General features: G+C 47.7%; 1 protein-coding gene across 2 annotated transcripts in view; it reads right to left on the bottom strand.

Moving 5' to 3' along the window:
• Positions 1 to 19977, bottom strand: part of helz (helicase with zinc finger) — a 47830-nt gene that overhangs the window by 18629 nt on the left and 9224 nt on the right. For both annotated transcript variants that reach the window (XM_066704252.1, XM_066704254.1), the window contains exons 6-21: positions 19922 to 19970; positions 19711 to 19786; positions 18717 to 18915; positions 18225 to 18332; positions 17590 to 17887; positions 15716 to 15983; positions 14571 to 14904; positions 14018 to 14148; positions 10731 to 10910; positions 10111 to 10212; positions 8366 to 8544; positions 6296 to 6414; positions 6044 to 6189; positions 5005 to 5152; positions 2597 to 2780; positions 2267 to 2495 (exon numbers count right to left, since the gene is read on the bottom strand). In XM_066704252.1, coding sequence (XP_066560349.1) covers positions 2267 to 2495; positions 2597 to 2780; positions 5005 to 5152; positions 6044 to 6189; positions 6296 to 6414; positions 8366 to 8544; positions 10111 to 10212; positions 10731 to 10910; positions 14018 to 14148; positions 14571 to 14904; positions 15716 to 15983; positions 17590 to 17887; positions 18225 to 18332; positions 18717 to 18915; positions 19711 to 19786; positions 19922 to 19970 — 2750 coding nt within the window. The remainder of the gene's footprint in view (positions 1 to 2266; positions 2496 to 2596; positions 2781 to 5004; positions 5153 to 6043; positions 6190 to 6295; positions 6415 to 8365; positions 8545 to 10110; positions 10213 to 10730; positions 10911 to 14017; positions 14149 to 14570; positions 14905 to 15715; positions 15984 to 17589; positions 17888 to 18224; positions 18333 to 18716; positions 18916 to 19710; positions 19787 to 19921; positions 19971 to 19977) is intronic.

Below are 19977 nucleotides of genomic sequence, written 5' to 3'. Positions count from 1 at the left end.
TCGTTTCTGCTCGACACAAAATCACACGGCGAGGAAGTGGTCAGTGATCGTCCCCGAGGCATGACCCCGCTGCTCCCTTTTCTCTTTCGATTACACATCTTTACACTATTCACTCTTCTTTCCTCGTTTAAAAAACACTGAACCCGCTTCGTCGTTCGCGCTCTCCGCCAGTTCCAGGGGATGGATCGGCAGAGACCACCGGGCCCTTCTGATACAGTCAGGCCTACAAATCCAGAGCAGCTCACCTGTAGCCTCCCTTTAAAGGCTCACAGATGTGTCATCAACAGTGGGGCAGTTTGTGTACGTTCGTTTGTTTTATTTTCCTACCATCTCTTAAAAGAGAGGTGTGATCTCCGGGACCCCCTCAGAAGCCTCCTCCCCCCAGATTACACAGATTGATTTAATTGGTGATTTTTGTGACATTCAACTACCATTGTCTGGTGCGCGCGATTGGCGGAGGCCGAGGCAGCAGTTTCTATGGTAACCTTAAGAGCTGCAACACGGGTCAGCAGGCAGTGCGAGAAAGTGATGTTCAAAACGCTGCGAGAGAGAGAGAAAGTGATCGCCTGGACTGCGTTCCCAACCCCCGAAGAGCTCCAAAGTTGATTTGGCACACGGACACGGATGTGCTCTCGCACCCATTTCCTTTCTTTACTGTTCAGCACCTTAGAGGGGTTATTAACTATGAGTAAACCAAACATCGCTCACCTTCCTCTCAGCTAGGGACAAATCCCCACTGCCTCACATCACAACCACCCAGCCCACCATCACAGACCCTCTGGGAGCAGGACTCTCACCAGCCTGGACAGATACGGACACACACACACACAGACACACACACCATCCCCGGTCAGAGCCTCTTTGTGATTCAGGAGACGCGTGATCACAGCCACAAAACAAGCAGGGATGAATACAGGGCTGCAGGGAAAGCCTTCAACTCCACAACAACAATATATCATCACACACACACACACACACACTTGAAATAGATCGTGTTTGTTTCTGTTTAACGAGAGGGGTCTTGGGTGCCTGCGAGGTTAAAACAAACCTATGTTCGGCAACTCCACCCAGGCAGAGAGAGAGCGGGAGAGTGTGAGAAAGCAAGAGAGCGAGAGAGCGAGAGAGGCAGCATTCTCCCCGCACCATGGCGATATGCAGGATGGCAGGGAGTGTGTCCCTACTGTGCCACTTCCTCTTGCACAGCTGGCAGCTCTGATTGCACCCCACCGTAACCCCACCACCCCCCCAGCACCGCCACAGCACGCTGAGCAGCACATGGTGCCGAGTGGCAGAGACCAGTGATGTTAACACTCTGTGCTCCGTCTCTCCCTATCTCTCTCACTCACTACACTCCCACACAATCTCGTCCGCAACAAAATGAACTTCTGTTTCACATCTATCATGTCAGTTTTTGTTTGCTTGTTCTGGTTGCACTCGAAGAGGAAAGAGTTATTGCATCTTTTTTTTTTTTATTAATATTTGTTTTATTACAAAACACCGCAAACATACGGATGTGGGAGAGAGTGCCTTTATAGAGACGATGTCACCGGCGCCGGAGACTCAAGTAAACAACCCTCGTGTTATTACAACAGCAGTGCGCTTGCTAGGATTGTTCTCGGTGATAAAGAGAAACTCGGTGACACATTGGGCTCCTTTCTCTTTTTTATATCCAATAAAGCAACAACATTATATATATATATATATATATATATATATATACAGAAGAAAAAGTCAGACTATATTACTATAAAACAAGTCAGTTAATGTGTAACTGTAGCAGATGCAAATAAATAAGTAGATATCCTGCATTTGTACTATGTGCCGACACTTTACGATCCCTCTGCGACTCATTCTCCGGAAACCCTCCCTGCATCTCCTCAGGGGTCTCGGGCAGCAAGCGCGGGGGGCACTCTTTAGTCTGCTCTGCAGGACGTCTCACCTGCAGGGCTGTGCACAGTGAATAGCGACTCAATTCCAGTGCTATGACTCCCTTCCTCATTCAAACTGCAGTTCTCTGCCCCAGCTGCCTGGGACACTAGATCTGTCTCATGGGACGCTGACGCATTCACAGGTGGGAGCACCAGCGTCTCTGTACCAGCCCCATGCGTACAGGACACCACACAGAGAGACAATACTATCTTTGAGGAAATCCTGGCACCTGGCTGCTTACACCATCCGTGTCACAAAGGCTGAGGCGTTTGCCGAGAGCGATCATGCGACTACACAGGATTTTTTACAAGGCGGGGAAAACAACGCTGAGTCTTACCTGCACCTCCCCACAGAGCAGAGGGCAATGGGGTCGCCCACAACCGCCACCAGAGACTGCGCCCGGGTGATGGCAGTGTTCAGCAGCTTGTAGTTGGACAGGAAGCCGTAGTCCAGGTCCTCAGTCGAGTCCTCAACCAGTTGCTCCTTGCGCTTGATGGCTGTCTGCTTGTGCTTGCAGGTGTGGCGCGTGCGGACCGTGCTGAGGAACAGCACGCGGAACTGCTTACCTGGGGGGGAAAGAAAGGGGGTTAGTGCACTGAGGGGGAGGGGGAGGGAAGAGGGTCACGCAATCTATAGCGCTACTGTATCACATTCCTCTCTCTCTCACCCTGCACGTTGAGCACTCTCTCCACGCTGACTTCGGACATCCTCTTCTTCCTCAGCTCCGCCCGAATGCGGAACACCTGGTCAGCGTAGGGCGACACCACACCGATGCTGCCCTCATCCAGCTTGCCCCAGGCCACCGGCCACTTCCGGCGCATCTCCTCCACGCGCTCCACGATCTCAAACACCTGGGGGGGCAGACGCACGGCCACAGGTCAACACATGGCAAACCAGCACCCCTGGGCTGCACTCCTGTCCCCAGGCTCTAGAGTCACATATCCTGCACACCAGCGAGTCCCAGGTAGTGCCACTGCAGTCTGGCTCAGTGCTATCAGAGTACCATGGACCACCACGGACCACCACAATATGAATTACACAGCCACCCTTTAACTGCATTTGAAAAACAATGAACTCTTACAAAGGAGTGGGAAAATATTTACCAATAAAGAAAAAAAAAGAAAAAAAAAATTATATATATATATAATTATTAATAAAAACATGATGGGGAAAAAACTAAATACATACATATATATTTTGTTTAATTTAGCTCTGTTGGATGTGAGTCACCTTGGACAAAGTCATCAGACAAACAGAATAAATAAAATGGATTAACACACATGGATGGAGCGCAAGTTCATTTGCACTTTATATATTCTTGTGTTAAAATTATAAAAATATAGACTAAGTCATAATGGTCTACTGATTTGCATGAGTCTGTTTTTTCCCCAGATAAGCTCATTCTTGGTTGGGATCGAACAATTCATTATCAGATATATCTCTCTATTAACAAGTCAGGCAGTTAAAACCTGCTGAGCGCCGTTTACTCTGATGGAAAAACATTATATTGGATAAACAACGCAGTGTATTTAAAAACACCTGTTCCTTTACCATGTGTCGAGCTAAATTAAGGTTACATTTCAGTCGAGCGACCCCTGTCATTAAAAGCACTATGCCGGTGGGGGGGCACACAGGCCATCACAGCGAGCCGCGCTGCCAGGAGTGGCACGGAGGAGAGAGAGAGACAGGTCAGCAGCCCCTTCTCCGTTACAGACGGTGAGCTACGGCACCGCTAATTGCCTCGGATCTCACTCCTCGGAGCTGCCCTGTCATCGGCAGGTCATTTCTGTCCCATAACCCCCTCCACCTCCTAAGAGTTGCAGAGGCATGGTAATAACTACCCTCTCAGTCAGTCCTGCCATTGAGTTTATTCTGATACCTAGGCGGACCTCTCTAACCCAGCACCGGCACAGCTCTCTGCGGCCGTGACAACCACACAGTCATGAAAGACTAAAAACTCTGTATAATTACACCCCAGTAACCTCTTCTGTAGCCTTGAGACTCACCCCCTTCCTGTCTGTGAAGTTCAATCCTCGTGCCCACACATTTTAATATTTGTTCTTATTTTAATTATGTATATGAAGAGCAGTGTGCTCTGAGTGGAGGTTGGGGGGTTCAGTCCCAGGTGGGGGGACTGCTGTCGTACCCTTGAGTAAGACACTGTAACCAGAATGCCACAGTACAAACCCAGCTGTATAAAATGGGTAACTGTCTGTAAAAATAATGTAACACTGTAACGACTGTAAGCCAACCTGGATACAGGCATCTGCTCAGAAATACAATCATATCTGATGAAGACATTATTTGTACGTGGGACGGCAATAAAACTGAAATCTATACAGATACACGCAGAGCTATATAAAATAATTAATTCTGATTGATGAATGTGAAGATCTATATGTACTGGTGATCGTTTTTCAATAACCAATTCTTTCCCCACATTAAGATTGATGATGGTTATTATTATATCTTTAAGTGGTCTTTACAGCTCTCATCCCTGATTGAAAATCAAATGCTTAATGAAGTATCGCGCCCCCCCGAGACACCCGGCAGACGAGCAGCACATCAGATTCAAACCGTCGGGGGAAACGAACAGCTGACCTTTTGAACTGGAAAGGGAGGACAACTAAAGTGGAAGACAAGAAACATCTAGACATATTTATTTATTTGTATTGCCTCCCCACATCAAATTGAGGGGTGGGAATGGCATCTCTATATATACTTGTTTTAAAGAAACCTCCACACAGGAGACTAACACTGCCATTGGAATAAGGCAGCGATCAAGGGGCTAGATTGATGGAATTTACTATACATTTTTTTGTATATCATTAATAAACTGAATTGTATACAACTATTGTCTTTCGGTTATTTCAATCAGCTACTGCCTTCTAGGATATCCAATCAGCTAGAACAGTTAAACAGTGTACAGGTTGTGTGTTTTGGGGCTCAGGTATTTGAATAAGGACTTAAAACAATGATTAAGGACTTTAATAAACATCTGCTGCTGAAAAATGCTGACCGGCACCAATCAACTCCTCGAACACAATGACAACAGTATCAACCAGCAGTGCGTACCTCGGCATTGTTGTAGTACGCAGTGCTGTTCTTCTCCTGGACGTCCTCACCACGCGCCGTGAAGAACGTCAGCGGGTAGAAGTCCTTGTGCGACGGCTGCTTCCCGCTGGCCATGAGCTTCCCCTCATAGAACAGCTCTGACGTGTAGCTGCGGCGAGACAACAGGGCGGCTTAATCCCCCCCGAGTACAGGCCCCCAAACACTGCCAACACCCCACGCTGGCATGTGAACCGAAACAAACACGCACACAAGAAAAGCTCGTTTGGCACAGTTTTTTAAATACTCTTGTTTAATGGTAACAAAATGACGAGGGTTTTAGTAACGCAGACGCTATAACGTTTTTGTCTGCCTCCTAATTCTTCCGAAGGGCCGTCCAATCTGCAATGCTTTCATTTCAATTCCAGCAGAGAACATCTATTCATTCCTGAACATCTCATTTGGAAGTGATTGGTATAGAAAACAAAAACTATGATTTAATTGAGTATTAAAATTGAAGGGGTGGGGGGGGGGTTGAGATTTCTGTATTAATTACCATTAAATTTGTAAGCAGATGAACCAAGGTAACTTCACCAATTATTGTTTTCTTTATTATAGAAAGTTTGAACACTGTGCCCCCACACCCGATGAGAATAACTACACACTGGGAACAAGAGATGCACACACAGACGCGTACAAACGGCACAATGTTAATCCTACCTGAGCTGTTCTTCAAAGACACACACACACACGTAAGGGTCCAGTTCTGAACTGTCTGCAAGCCACAATTTCCATACGGTGGAAAGCACTCTTATACACCATGCTCATACACACAGAACAGGCTAGCGTATCGGTACACAAAGTTGCCGATCAGATCCTATTCTACAGCAAACATTCACTGTACTTGAAGTAAAAACATTGTGTAAAGAAAATAATTTTTAATACATTATTTATTTACGGGGACCTTTTACGTTAAGTCGAGTCATCCCCATCCTTCATTTGGTGCCACATAAGCCCTGCTCTCTCCGAGAAGAAGTGCGATGTGGAAAAAGTTCACACCTACTTGATGATAGCTTCATGGGAGCGGTAATTCTCGCAGAGCAGGATTCGGCAGGGGTACTCGGCGGGGTAGTGCTCATACAGGCGGTCCAGCAGGGACATGTGCAAGTTCCGCTCCCGGGCGAACTCGCTGTACACGAACGGGCTGAGCTGCAACACAGAACACACACCGGCGTCAGCTCGGTCAAACCGCAGGCAGACGCAGCCCTGGGGTGCCCTGCGGACGCCGCCGTGAGGAAGAGGAGGAGGCCCTCACCTGCATGTGGTCTCCCGCCAGCACGATTCGGGTGCCCTTGCTGGCCAAGGCGAAGGGCATGATGGTCTCGCACTCCATCGCCTGGGCGGCTTCGTCCAGGAGAATGTGGCTGAAGAGGCCTGTTTAGAGAAGACAGGAGATGGGGGTCACATCCTCTACTGTAATCGGCCGAGAGACCAACGCCAGCCGCTCTGGCACTACAGCCGTCCTGTGCCACGGTTGCCAGTCTGAGCAGAAAACCACTTAGTCATCTTCTGCCAGCAAGCGGTATTAAAGCCATCCTGTAAAACACATCTTAAATTGAACTGCTCTGAGAGAAACCTTGCTTTCCAGCATCCCAAGGGAACAGCAAGAAAAAGAAAAACTGGTGACCAATTTGATTCTCAGAGAGATCACGGCCTTACAATTGCCATTAACCCTTACCGCGACAGCACTCTGTGTGAATGAAGACGCACAAGGGCCTGCGATGAGCTCTCTTTGACATACATTCATTCAAGGTGATTTCAAATCACCGAAAACAGAGCGGATAAAACGGCATAATGCATGTCTGAGAGAGGGAGACCTGGGGGAGTAAATGAAATAAATAAACAAAATCAAATTAAATAAATAAATAACCAAGCATCGCCGGTTATGTAATGAGGAATTGATAAACCAGTGCTGGCTGGGGAACCACTGGTAAACATCTGTAACTGTCAGTGAACGGACCGGCAACCACCACCACCCCCCCACCCCCCCCAAACAAACTGCCGTTTTCAATTGCCCGGCAGGAATAACGCAACAGCTTCACTCGTGCCAAGCTGAGCTAATTGTCTATTACTACACACCTGGTGACAATTAAGTAAAACTATGACTGTAGCTAGAAACTTCCCAGGCCGCTTACTCATATATATATATATATATATATATATATATATATATATATATTGTATTTCTTTAATTAAAACTGAGATTTTTTAATTATGCATCTATAAGGAAACGGGTCTTTTGTAATCAATTATTTTAAGAGCTCCTGCCTAATTAGCAGGGTGGTACGTGAATCCTCTCTTTACAAAAGACATCCAGCAGAGAGATGTTTACCGGGTGCCGCTACACATCCACCAAGCCTCAGGAGGAAGAAGGGGAAAAAAAAGATCATAAATAAATAATTGATAAGAATAATCAAAAGGTTGTTTAATTCCTGCAAACGCCGAGGAACTAAAAACACAAGCATGCAGGAGAGACGGGCGGCTGGAAGCGAGTCTACAGCTCACCGGAAGCCCGTTTCAAACAGCACCGGCTCTCGCCTGCCCGTCCTCCATCAACGTGGTTCGGAAATCATCGGCACAGAGCATCTGAAACTACGATGTTCTAACCCATAATAAGTTATAATAAGACTGGCAAAAACACACCCGGCCTGGCCGACACCCTCTGCGGACGGGCAGCAGAAACAGAGCGGGCGAGGAGTGGGCCACAACCCGCCAAAGGATGACAGCGGGGCCCATTAGAGCCGCCTCGTCCCGAGATTTACTCCCCGCCAAGGAATGGCCAGAGCTCCCAAACGTCTCATCGACAACATATTTTAATCAACAACTTACTGTACTGGAGATAAAAAGCAGCTAATGATGTAAAGAAGATTAGACAGGCAGATCAGGTTTCCAGGCAACAGCAAACCTCTCTGGCGACACATTAAAACCAGTTATTAGCCTTCCCCACCACTTATTTTTAAAAATATTTTTTTTTTGCAGTTTTGCAGTTATTATGCACGCAAGGGCTTGTGTGCAAACCCATCTGATGCACAAAAATCTGTGTTTTTTTTGTTTAACACACCTGAAGAAAACAGTATTTCGACGAAGTCCGTTATCATTGAATACTATAATTGGATTTTTGTATTATTGTCATTTTTAGCATACACTCCAGGCAGAGAGACCCAGTCAACGCGAGTCACCGTCCCCTCATCGCAGACCCGTACAGATGTTCTCTAAAGCTGAGTGTCCATCTCCTTGCAGGTCTAGTACTGCACGCCCCACGGAAATCCCCCATCCCGACAGACGAGGATGTTTTTGCTGGAGTAGGCCCCCCGCGCGCGCTCACCTGGCTCCAGGTCCAGCTGGCACAGGTACTGGGAGGTGCTAAGCGTCACCACCACCACCCGGTGCCGCAGGATGTCCTCGCGCTCTGGCATCTGGAAGGTGTACTGAGTGCTGGAGATCAGGCAGTACTGCTGCACCACTGGGTGCACCGTCTTCACCCAGCGGTTCCTGAAATATACCCTGGGAAACGACACACGCGAGGTGAGAAACAGGCACAGAAGGACTGTGGCATCGCAGGACTGTGACATCATTCACTTCTAACTCTTACACGCTCCCAAAGTCTGTATTGAGAAACTATTGTGGAATTAAAAGTAAATACACATTGACAAGTAAAACAGATAAACGCTTAGTATGCACCAACAGAGAGAGACACATTCAGGTGTGTGAACATTCCCACACAGAAATACAGGAGAAAATAAAATAAGATCGAGCAGGGGAGGGTAATCTCTGGGAAGAGGTGCCAAAAGACCTGTGGAACTGAATTGTGGGAATTGCTACAGACACAACTCTCCCCCCCACCACCCACAAATACCTAGTGCAACTAAGGAGCCGGCGCAGGCTACACACCAAACTGCAGATGAACACCAAGCACGAGGATTGATGCGAGAGGCAGAGAGGGGCTCAAAGCCAGTGCATGATGTCTCTGAAAAGTTGTGATGATTAAAAAAAAAAAAAAAAAACACTAACTGTGCAGCGCCGTGACGGTAACGAGTATTCAGTTATGGGATTATGGAAAGCGGGGACAGATGACAATCCATCAAAGAAATAATTTAAAGTGGGGAAAAAAAAAAAAAAAAAAAATCACCGGCTGGAATAGCAGCCTGAGTTTAGTAGCAACATCTGGGTGTCATCAGCGTTGTGGGTCATAATGGAGATGTGTAACTGTCGGTGATGCGTTTCGGTCTGCATCACTTTTGGGTTGATAGTTTTCCATTATAATTATGTCTAGATTTGAATGGAGAGAAACTGAAGTTTGCAATGGCATTTTCAGGGGCCAGCCGACAGTTAATTACACTCCCAGAACAGTCTGTTGTGGTGAAACTGCAGCGATAGATGGCACACTCAGTTTAGAGTGACTTTGGTAGTATAAATCGGGGTTATGCAGGTGTTACCTCTAACAAGCCAACACACTCTCTGGATGCCTTCCGGTCATGCATCTGACCCCAGGCTAGCTCCCAGGGAAGAGGTCAATTAAACTCGCCAACACTGACTGACGCCAATATTAAATGTCTCGGCACAATCCAACGGAGAGGCTGCGTGTCGTTCTGGGCAAGTTTAATTGAAACTGTGCGATCTCGTGTGATGACACGCAGCCAGCCCGGGTCCCCAGTGAAAACGCAGCTAAAGCAAACGAGAGATCGGACAGCTTTTGTGACTTCAGGGCAAAGGCACGGAGAGTACAGCAGGGTGGAAAGGGCATCGCTTGCAAACACAACCACAGCAAAGGTGTCCAAAACGGGCCACAGCTGTCACAATCCCCAAACTCCCGGGACTCGAGCTCCCAGACACCAGCAAGAAGCCGCAACGGGACAACAGAGCAGCCAGAACAGACAGAGCTCCTTGACAATCCAGTGTCTAACAAGACCCTACTTCTGCTTCTACCAGGGTTCTAACGAGTTTACCAACAACCCCCAGCGCTCGCTGCCTCCTGTTCCCTTTAAGACGCAGGTCCCCAGGCTGTACGATGGGTGCACTGCCGTCCCAGCGGAGAGAGCCGGACCCAGGTGGGAGCCCTCACACCCTTACCTGAGAGGCCTGGCGTGGGGGTTGCCTGCTTCCACATGGGGGTGCAGGTAGTCCTTGATGTACAGGTCTGCGGCGCTGTTCGAATGGGTGCAGATGAGGACCCTGCAGGAGAGGAAGATAAAGACCGATTCAGTTCTGTCCTGGCTTTAGAGATTCAAATGTATGTAAAGACTTCTTTCAATTCAAAATGAACTCATGACTACATTAATTTGGGTTCCTGTCACTAACCTTCCCTATATACAGGCATTTTAATATATACATTTACTTTTTCATACATTATAAATACACATACATATACACACACAAGTTCTTAATTTGTTTTTGTTCTTAATATATGTAGAAAACATAAACACACATTGTAGCCAATAAATATAATAGATTTAATAGATTTTAATATTTCAGTGTTTTCTATTTTTAATGAATGAGTTAAAACCAAAATGATTGAAGTTTAATAAGATGTAACCACATTTCTCTCTTCTTTCCGTCTTTAATTCACAACATCTCTCTTCAAATTGAGATTTCACCTCTCCACCGTAAAAAAAAGTCCTGTGTGCAGTAACAGGGTGCGGGCGAGAGGGTGTGTCTGGGCAGTAAGAGGGGAGAGGGGACAGAAGCAGTACCTGGAGTCCGGCTGCTTGAGGATGTGCTTGACGGCCTGCGCCAGGGTGAAGGTCTTGCCGGTGCCGTACGGCCCGATGATCAGCACAGGGGGCAGCGAGATGGACAACGGCGTGGTGATGGCCAGGATCGCCTCCTTCTGCTTGGCATTGAGGCGCGGGTCGAGCTGCTCATCCCACTGCCTGCAGGACACACGGGGAGAGGTGAGCTCACTGACGGCCCCCCCACACTCTCACACAAACCAACACATACACACACACTCACTCTCTAGCTTCCACCTCGCATTCTCCACCCCAACACCCCACTGACTCTGAGGATAATCTCCGACACACACACACTGCTGGCAAACAACACGTGTGCAATTCCAGGACAGAGCAGAGGATCAATGCAGCTCTCATGACAACAAATACACTATTGAGGGATGGATTGTGTGTGTATACATATATTTCTTATTTACTTCAGAAAATGGACTTGTGATGTTAAATAGGAAACTGACAAACTGACTCATTCAAGTCTTTACACTTCCTTCGCAAAAAAAAAAAAAAAATACTCAGATCAACACACTTATTTGTTTAGTCTTTAAAAAATATATATATAAATATACATAAAAAAATAAATATATATATAAAATTCTCTTCTGTCTTATTTGTAATCCTTATTTCATTAAAAGCAGAAAGAGAACTGTATGTGATCAATTGTCCTTGTGGTGTGCCAGTACAAATCTCGAGCTGCACATCCGAGAGTATCTAAAACACTTATTTTGTCTTAAGACTAATTTCCACATACCAATACTAGAAACGGCTCAGAGAGAAGCTTATTATTGCAGAGTGTGTTGCGTTCAGAAGATAATGAAGCTAATGCACCTCTGCAGGAAAGGAGCCATTTTTAAACAGCTGGAAGTGAAATCAACACTTCTCTCACTGGCACTGGTTCCCTCAAGTATGAAAAAGGAAAAAGAAAAAAAAAAGTCCCGGAAAGTGAAAGTCTCTCTAACATCTGTTCACCCCTCGAGGCGACACTCAACAGCTACACCCCCGACACACTCACTCAGAATATTTACCAGCACACTATGAGGAGGCTCTTACATGCAGAACAAATCACAGATAAAGACTTTTCTTTTAAATTAGCCAATTTAGGCTGAAAAAGGTTAACAATTACTAATGAATCAAAGGCTTATTGGCAAAACATTAATAAATGTGTGTTTATATGTGTAGATGTATCCCTTCAATCATATGCATATTTTCTATATTATTTTTAATTCAAGCAGAAGGCTTACAGATTAAACAGTGATTGAACCTGGTGTATTGATTTCAGCCACTTAAGATTCACCCATTTGTCAAATTACCGAAATGCCTCCTGAAGGCATTTCATCAATGCAATTTAGTCAATTTAGCTTAAAATCTACCAACTGTTCCCTGGAATAGCAGCTGATGCAGTTCAGTAATCTGTTCCTGCCCTCTTTAGGGACGTCTGTGCCGTGGCGACACCCCGTGCCAGCACTACACACTTTCTGGGGGGTGTTGCTGCGCCAGACACGGGCATTTCTGACGGGCACATTTAGCGGCTCTCTCAGTGTCCTGTGTCTCGAAGCTGATTACTCGCCTGACTGTCCTCTTTAAACCTGGCTGTCTCTGCGTCTTCTTAACCCTTGAACAAATAAAACGGATGTATATTACATAACGTGAGTGGGCACACAGAAGGAGAATAACACAATCCTCTCGGCACAGTGGTATAGCGCATCTAGGACAGGGGCCCTCAGCTCAAGACATCTTGTGACTCCGGAGCGAGCGGCTGAGAGCAAAACGCTTTAACAAGGAGCCGACTGTGGGGGTCTGGCATTTAACACTGACCAGGCGACTGACGCTCCGACTTGACTGACTGGTCTGGAGACACAGCATGCGTGGGATGCAGTTTGGGGAAGTTGCACAGACAGACGAGACACTGTACAAACTCTGGGGGTGGGGGGGGAAATCGCTCCATAGCAGATACACCACCGGAGGAAAACAACAAAAGATGGGACAGTGGGTCGGACGGCTGGCTGGTCTGAACGGTAATCGTGATCCGAATGAAAGGAGGGGAGAAGGGGATTAGAACAGTCGCATGCACGGTCTCCACTCCTCTGGCATAGCCAAAGACTTTCATCCAATCAGCATCTTCACAGAAAACGTTACAGACGTGGGCACGGGGAGAGGGAGAGGGGCCGGATACACACGGAGGAGGGAAAACACATTTACAGACCACCATTCCCAAGGACGGGCATTCTCAGGGGGCAACCAGGACACACACACACAGCTCAGATCCTTGTCGGGGTTTTCATCACCCACAATGCAGTTCTGTTTGTTTTATGCTGCCTTGCTGTCTGGACGCCTCCTGTAAGATGCACCTCTGTAGTGTGTTGAGCTCTTTTACTGCACTCTACTCCACATCTATCCGAACATTGACACTCACGGCAACGTTATTAAAAACAAACAAAAAACAGCAAAACAAAGGAATGCATCTATAACAGGGTACAAGCATCGGCATCCACTAGAAGTGGAACACTTACCATTGAATTAAACAGGTATAACATACATATCAGGCTAATGTCCTGAACACAATTAATTATTATCGATCAACAGGACACACACTTGTATTGTTGCCAAATGGCAACACTTAACGGGCAGAATCCAGTGCAGGAGTTTATCCCTATATACAGCTCTGGAAAAAATTAAGAGACCACTGCAAAATTTGCAGTTTCTCTTGTTTTACTATTTATAGGTATGCGTTTAGGTAAAATGAACATTTTTGTTTTATTCTATAAACTACTGACAACATTTCTCCCAAATAAAAATATGAATGGAATGGAATGGCTGCCATACATGTAGAGATGCCAATTTAATAAAAATTTTCAGTGGTCTAATTTTTTTCCAGAGCTGTATTTTTTTTTTTTTTTATTGACCCGTTTGTGTACATATTATGCACAATTTCAGTCTCGTCTGCCATCGAAACAATGATACACGTGTAGCGTGCTCCACAAGACCCAAGCGGCTACCGTGACAGTTTGAGTTCATTTGCAATTGGTTTACACACTTAAGATTGTGAAATGCGACAGACACGCCATCATCTCCGTGCTACGGGTCACACGCAGACACGCCTGTTCACATTGCTGTGCGCGTGGCCGTGTTGTGTCACGGTTACCCTACAGCACTACTGCAACTGAACGTGAGTGCAAATGAGACTCAGAAAAGCTGGGCGAGCGAGGTTGGGTCGGGCGAGAGAGCCGAGGTGTGGATGCCGGAGCGGGACGTACCTGTTGGGACTCCAGGGGATTGTGGGCGTCAGGCTGGCGTTGGGGAACAGGATGCCATTGTCCCGGATGCGGTCCAGGGCGTAATGCATCTCACACAGGGGCAGCCGGTTCAGCTGGAACTGCAGCTCGACCTGCGGGGGGAAAAAGGTGAGGTTACCGTCAGCGGTCACTAAGGGCGCTAATGATGAGGGCATCGAGCACGGCTCCACGAAGCAGGCTACGATTCTGCCATGCGACGGGCCTCAGAGCCGATAAACGCAACCTGCTCGAGGTGTCCGATCTCCTTGAGCCTCTTCAGAGAGATCCGAGAGAGGGCCTGCTCTCGGATTGTGTATTCGCTGCTCGTCGCTGGCATTCAAGTCAAAGCAAAATGCCGTCTCCTGCGAAGATAATCAGCCGGGCGACGTCTTACCCATTCGGAAACGTGTCTAGTGCGTTTGATTGTCTTCAGAGCAGGCGTCTGTGAAGCGCATAACCTTTGCAAACTCGAAATCAATGCGGAAACCTTCCGATAAAAAGGCTCGGGCCCTCGTATCTGAGTCTCACAGTTTACCTGCAGCTCGCAGTCTGGCAGCAGGTGCAGCTCTTCGCAGCAGTCCTTGCACACACGCAGGAAGATGTAGTCCTTGGTCTTCTCCTCGATCACAGCCTCATACACCTTCTCTTTGGTTCCCGGCGTCTGCGACTGGCGCTCCTTGGTGATCGGCAGCAGCAGCACAGAGTTCACTTTGGTCATGACCAGCCGGCCGGCCAGGGTGTCCTCGGACAGCGTCTCGGTCAGCTTGAAGCGGCCGAACAGCTGGCCGTTCTGGGCGTACTTGGCGCCGCCCGAGATGCCCGTCAGCATGAAGCTGGCCACCAGCTGCAGGTGCACCTTGATGTTGAACCTGTGGGAGACAGAGGGAGAGGTGTGTGATGGAGGAGGGCTGGGGGCCAGGGGATCTTTCAAACCGTGCAACCCATACGGCAACCTTTCACCTCGGAGCCGGTAAAGCCAGATCGTGCCTTCAAACCCGCTGGCACGAAGGGGAACATGGCACAGGTCCCAGGTCTTTAAGGGCTGAAAGGATGACTAGAGCTACGGCCAAGTAACATGATTTAATGATCAAAGATAACGAGATCGAGAAAGACAGAGGCAGTCAGTTCCTCTTACCTGATTTAACGCACATCCCTCCTTTGATTCCTGTGTAATCAGGTCTGTATCACTGTCATAACTTAATAAGGCCATCTCTAATACTTTACAAGAAAGGATGCAGGAGATGAAGAGGGAAGAAGGAAAAAATCTACAAAGCAGCAGGTGCTGAATTAGCACCGAAATTGCAAATCATTTCCATTATAAAAGAAATGAATTCTATTCTAATACAAATTCAAACCGTCTCAATTCTCAGGAGACACCTTTAGGAGATGAATTATTAAAACGCTTAAACAGGCCTCCCACCCGCGTTTAATCCTTCCCCAACCGAAACAGAAGCCAAGCCGAGGAGCGACTCTGCCACCTGGTGGTGACGGGGGGTCCATGCACTGCTGGAACTCAGCAGGCAATAGAACAAATTGTGTGTATATAGAGGAAAAAAGTGCAGGTAAACGAGTGCAGAAACACAGACGCTCAAACAGTGTTTTGGTGGAAAGGGTGTGTGTCCTGGGTGCTCTCTTTCCACCAAAACGCTTCCCCACCAGTCCCCCCCTGGCGCCACTCACTTGCTGACTTCCTTGTACTGCGCAATCTCCTCGATGTACAGCAGGTCGTGCAGCCGGGACTGGTAGTTCTCCTTGGTGAGGCTGCGGTCAAGCACGGACTGTGTGAACAGCTGGTCGGCCGACAGTGGGATCTGGTAGCGGGCCAGCAGGCTGCGCTCGAGCTCCATGGTCTCATTGGGCTCAAACTCCACGATAGTCTTACAGGATGAGTCCCAGCGCTTGGCAGTCATCAGGAGCTGCTGCCGGGCCTGCATCAGGTGCTCCAGGTCTGTAGAGCAACACGGGGGAGGGGGGGGGGGATGCGATTATGCAAAGACACTTCACGACACGATCGGAATTATATTCTTGCTTAAATTCTTTGCCCAAAGTGTCAAATCGAAACTGAACAGAACAGCAGAGAAGCCCCTTTTGGGTTTTAAAAGCTACTTGATCTTGCAGACAGAAGGATGTAGATGTGGAATGGAGGCCGAGTGACCCCTTATGGCGACAAAATGTGGCACAAGCAACCACAAGCGGCCGACGGGAAGAATAAACTGCTGCAAACTCATCATGTGCGTTTATAAATTACTCCTTAATTAGGTACCTAGTCAGATCCATCCTTTCCTGCCCTGACCTGGTCATTTCGGACTCATTAGAGGGAGAAAAGTGCCAATACAGATGATTTGTTACATCAGATAATTAGAGGCTCCTGCCCTCTGACTCTTCGGGGGTCAGAGGTTAACCTCCCATGCCGAGCAATTTCTTGATGATTGATTTTCAACGCCACCATGAACCCGATCGATTTCTACCCCAAACAGGATTTATTCTTGTGGTATAGTGATTGCACAAAAATAATAAATTTGGGCTTCTGGATACGGACGCCATTCAGAATAAGTTTGGCGAAGGCGCTATGACCGGTGAGGACGCGGGGTCAAGGTGAGATGCTTCAAATGACCCGCAGCCGTCTCCGCTCCGCCTCGCATTCATCTTAATTGCGTGTCGGCGCTGTGAAGTGTGACCCTGGCGCGGACCCGTGAAATCACACCGCAGTCACACCTGTCAACTCGCCACGCCGCAATTTGGATCTTAAAGAGCGTCAAATTTATTTATTCATTCATTCGATTAGATTATTGCCGCCGGACGCGGGACAGTGACCGCCGGCGCGAGTTTGCCATGCTGCCGCAAAGAATGACGGAGATGGGTACCCACTGTGCAGAGAGATCACATCACCAACATTTCACTTCATCTCTCACGCTGGCTCATTCCCCAGCGCCAGTCCTATAATCTTCTAGCTCTCTCTGTCTCTTTCTTCACCCCTCCTCTCTCTCTATCCATCCTCTTTCTCACTCTCTCCATCCCCTAAATCTAGGGAACAGCAATAAATACCGGACTGATACACAGTAATTACCTTAAAGGAGCTTAATGAAGACTGACTGCCGAGGGATGGAGGATCTGTATTCTGCCTCGGGGCAATTAGGGTGCGAAAGAAGGAAGGAGAGAGAGGTCCTCACTCCCATTACAGTGACTGAGGGAAGGTTAATCGACAAGACAACTGGCGACACAGGTTGTCGCTCGGAGGCGAATCCCCCCCTCTCCCTGTCCAGTTGCTGCGGCCCCTGGTGCTTTCCTCACATTTCGCTGCTGATGGTGTATGTTGTTTTTTTCCATTTGCTGCAATACTGACCCCACACTCAAACTAAAGTGTGTGTTTGGTGGGCTTTGAGATAATATAGCCAAAGCTCAGGAACACCAAACAGACGAGGGACGTCAGTCAGTGGGTAAAAAAGTGATAAAAAATAAGCACATGGTGGTGCAGCAGCGGTGTACGACTGAAACAAACAGCGGGCAAACCGTAGCGGAAGGTGAACAACGATGTCAACGCAACGCACACATACCCTCGATGGAGGCGGCGTCCACCATCACACGCTGCATCAGGACCGGCTCGGAGCCGAAGTCGAAGACGATGGTCTGGCGGAAGGTGCCGAAGATCTCGGTGCTGAAGTCCACGCACACCTCGTAGATGCAGTGGTCCATACCATTCTGGGCCAGGGCGTCGCCCGTCCACTCCTGGCAGTTCTTGGGCACCTCCTGGCGCAGCCGGCCGGACGAGTCGCCCGCAGACACCGCCGTGATGGAGAAGTGTGGCCGGTGGGCGTCGTACAGCAGTGCGATCCGGTACAGAGTCCGTGCCGGCTGGGGGGAAGCACAGGGCCGGGATTAGACACATGACACACAACAGACTGGAAAAACTGAGGCCCTTTGTGGGCGATTTGGTGCACCAGTTCAGTTATTTGTTTATATGAAATGTTTTGTTCATGTTTCCAGCTTCAGGCAATCAGGGGGAAATTAACCAACACTGTTGAGCAGCAAACCACTGGGCAATTAAGAACCAATTTTGTTTCAGTTCTTACAGTTGTTGGGTAAAATGGACAACACTGCAATAAAATGCAAATACACTACCCCCCCCCCCCCCGACACACACACACACACACACACGTACGTACGTAGCGGCCATGCAGGAGACTATTACCTTGCAGAAGAGAGAAAACGTCCAGGAATGGCATGATTTCTTGGTGGTGACTGTGATTGAAAGCTCTGAGCTGTGCTCCATGTTCACCCCATCCAAATAGTCGCTTAGCTGTGGAGTGGAAGAGAGGGAGAGGTCAACACAAACTTACACAAGGGAAACCAAACAGAAAAGTAAGAGTTGTGACTACAGAGGGCTCAAACAAAAAAAAGTTACTCAAAAAGTAAAGCTTAGCCGACACAATGGGCCTACAATGGAAGATGACGGAGACTAACACAAACTTTGTGTACAATTTATTGTACGTCTTTTGGGGAGCAGAACCAAACACTGCATTTACCGGACATTACTGTGAGGAGGAAGCTTGTTCGATAAACGGGGGGAAGCCTTCATTTTCTTTCATTAACATAATTCCACAATTTTCCACTCCGATTCACACAAGCTGAGGAAACGGGAGGGGAGAAAAAAAACTGTTTATTGAAAAGAAAAAAAACATACCACTCTTTCCGGCGATAAGGAGTTCATCCACTTCTCAATCAGCGCTTCCATATAGTTCCCCGTAAACTGCTTGCTCTCTTGCTGCTGTTTGAGGCGTATCAATCGGGAGGCGTATCGTTTCTGCCACTCCGTCAGCTCCTCCTGCGAATGGGCTGACGTGCACTGAGCCCCGTATCGGCACAGTCCCTGTTCGAGATACCTGGGAGAAAAGTTGAGGTTAAGAACTTTTACATGTTTATTGTGTTGTGGTTCGCTGGCGATATGATCAGCAGGAGATACGGACAATTTTTTATTAATTTTTTTTTTAAAGGCACAGATTTTATTATCGCTCTCGTCCTCTAAAACTCACTAAGCCGTGTAAAGGTGCAACCAATTTCCCCCCAAAACCAACAAACATTTAATCCAGTTTTGTGTATTTATTTATTTATTGCATTCAGATGGATACATTTTTATCTTCCTTGCTGCAGCAGCACGGATTAAAATTGCGTCACTCCATCAATGTAATTTATCTCTCTCAAATCCCTCCTCTATTGGAAGCCGCTGCACTACTGCACCCATTAGTAAACACAATCAGATTACGGTGAGCATCGCAGGCAGCGTTTTGAGAGCAGAGGTGCCGGAGTAGCGCCTATCAACGCACAATCTGTCAGAGGTAATGCATAAATCACACTATCGTCCAATCGCCACAGGAAATCATTCGCCCCGAGTTTGGTTTTCGCTTGGTTATGATCGAGGTTTCTGCAGATTTATTTTGACAAAGTACAGTATATTACAAACATCCACAAAACACAAATCATTCGTCACCTTTTCTTTTTCACATCCTTTGTAAACAGTACAGTGACAATGCATGTTTTTTCGTGAATATTTTTGTGCATTACTGTCATCGAGAATCACGTTCTTATTTGTATATCATTAAAACCGTGTGTCCTGGCTCCTGACTCAGCGCAGGGCCAGTTCCGAGCTCAAGTCTTCCCTCCCTCCAGCGGACCGTTACCTTTTGCACAGCGTGTACTCCTCGCTGCTTGTGACGCCCCGGGGAGGTGGGCGGAACTGCCATCCATCCTGCACGTCTGGAAGACAAACACAACAGGGGCAACATTACACATTCACACACCGGCCTGGTCGTTACATAGCAAATACAAGATCCCACCCTGCCACCGACACACACCCACACACACCCGAGTCTGGGAAACTCTGCTACTCACCTTCCTCTGTGTCCTCCGTGTAGTCCGGGGCCATCGTGCTGCTCACAGTCTGTTAA

Source organism: Amia ocellicauda, chromosome 5 (assembly GCF_036373705.1).
Source record: "Amia ocellicauda isolate fAmiCal2 chromosome 5, fAmiCal2.hap1, whole genome shotgun sequence".
Taxonomy (NCBI): Eukaryota; Metazoa; Chordata; class Actinopteri; order Amiiformes; family Amiidae; genus Amia; species Amia ocellicauda.
Note: the sequence above shows the minus strand (reverse complement) of the source record. Positions and strands in the feature narration are given on the sequence as shown.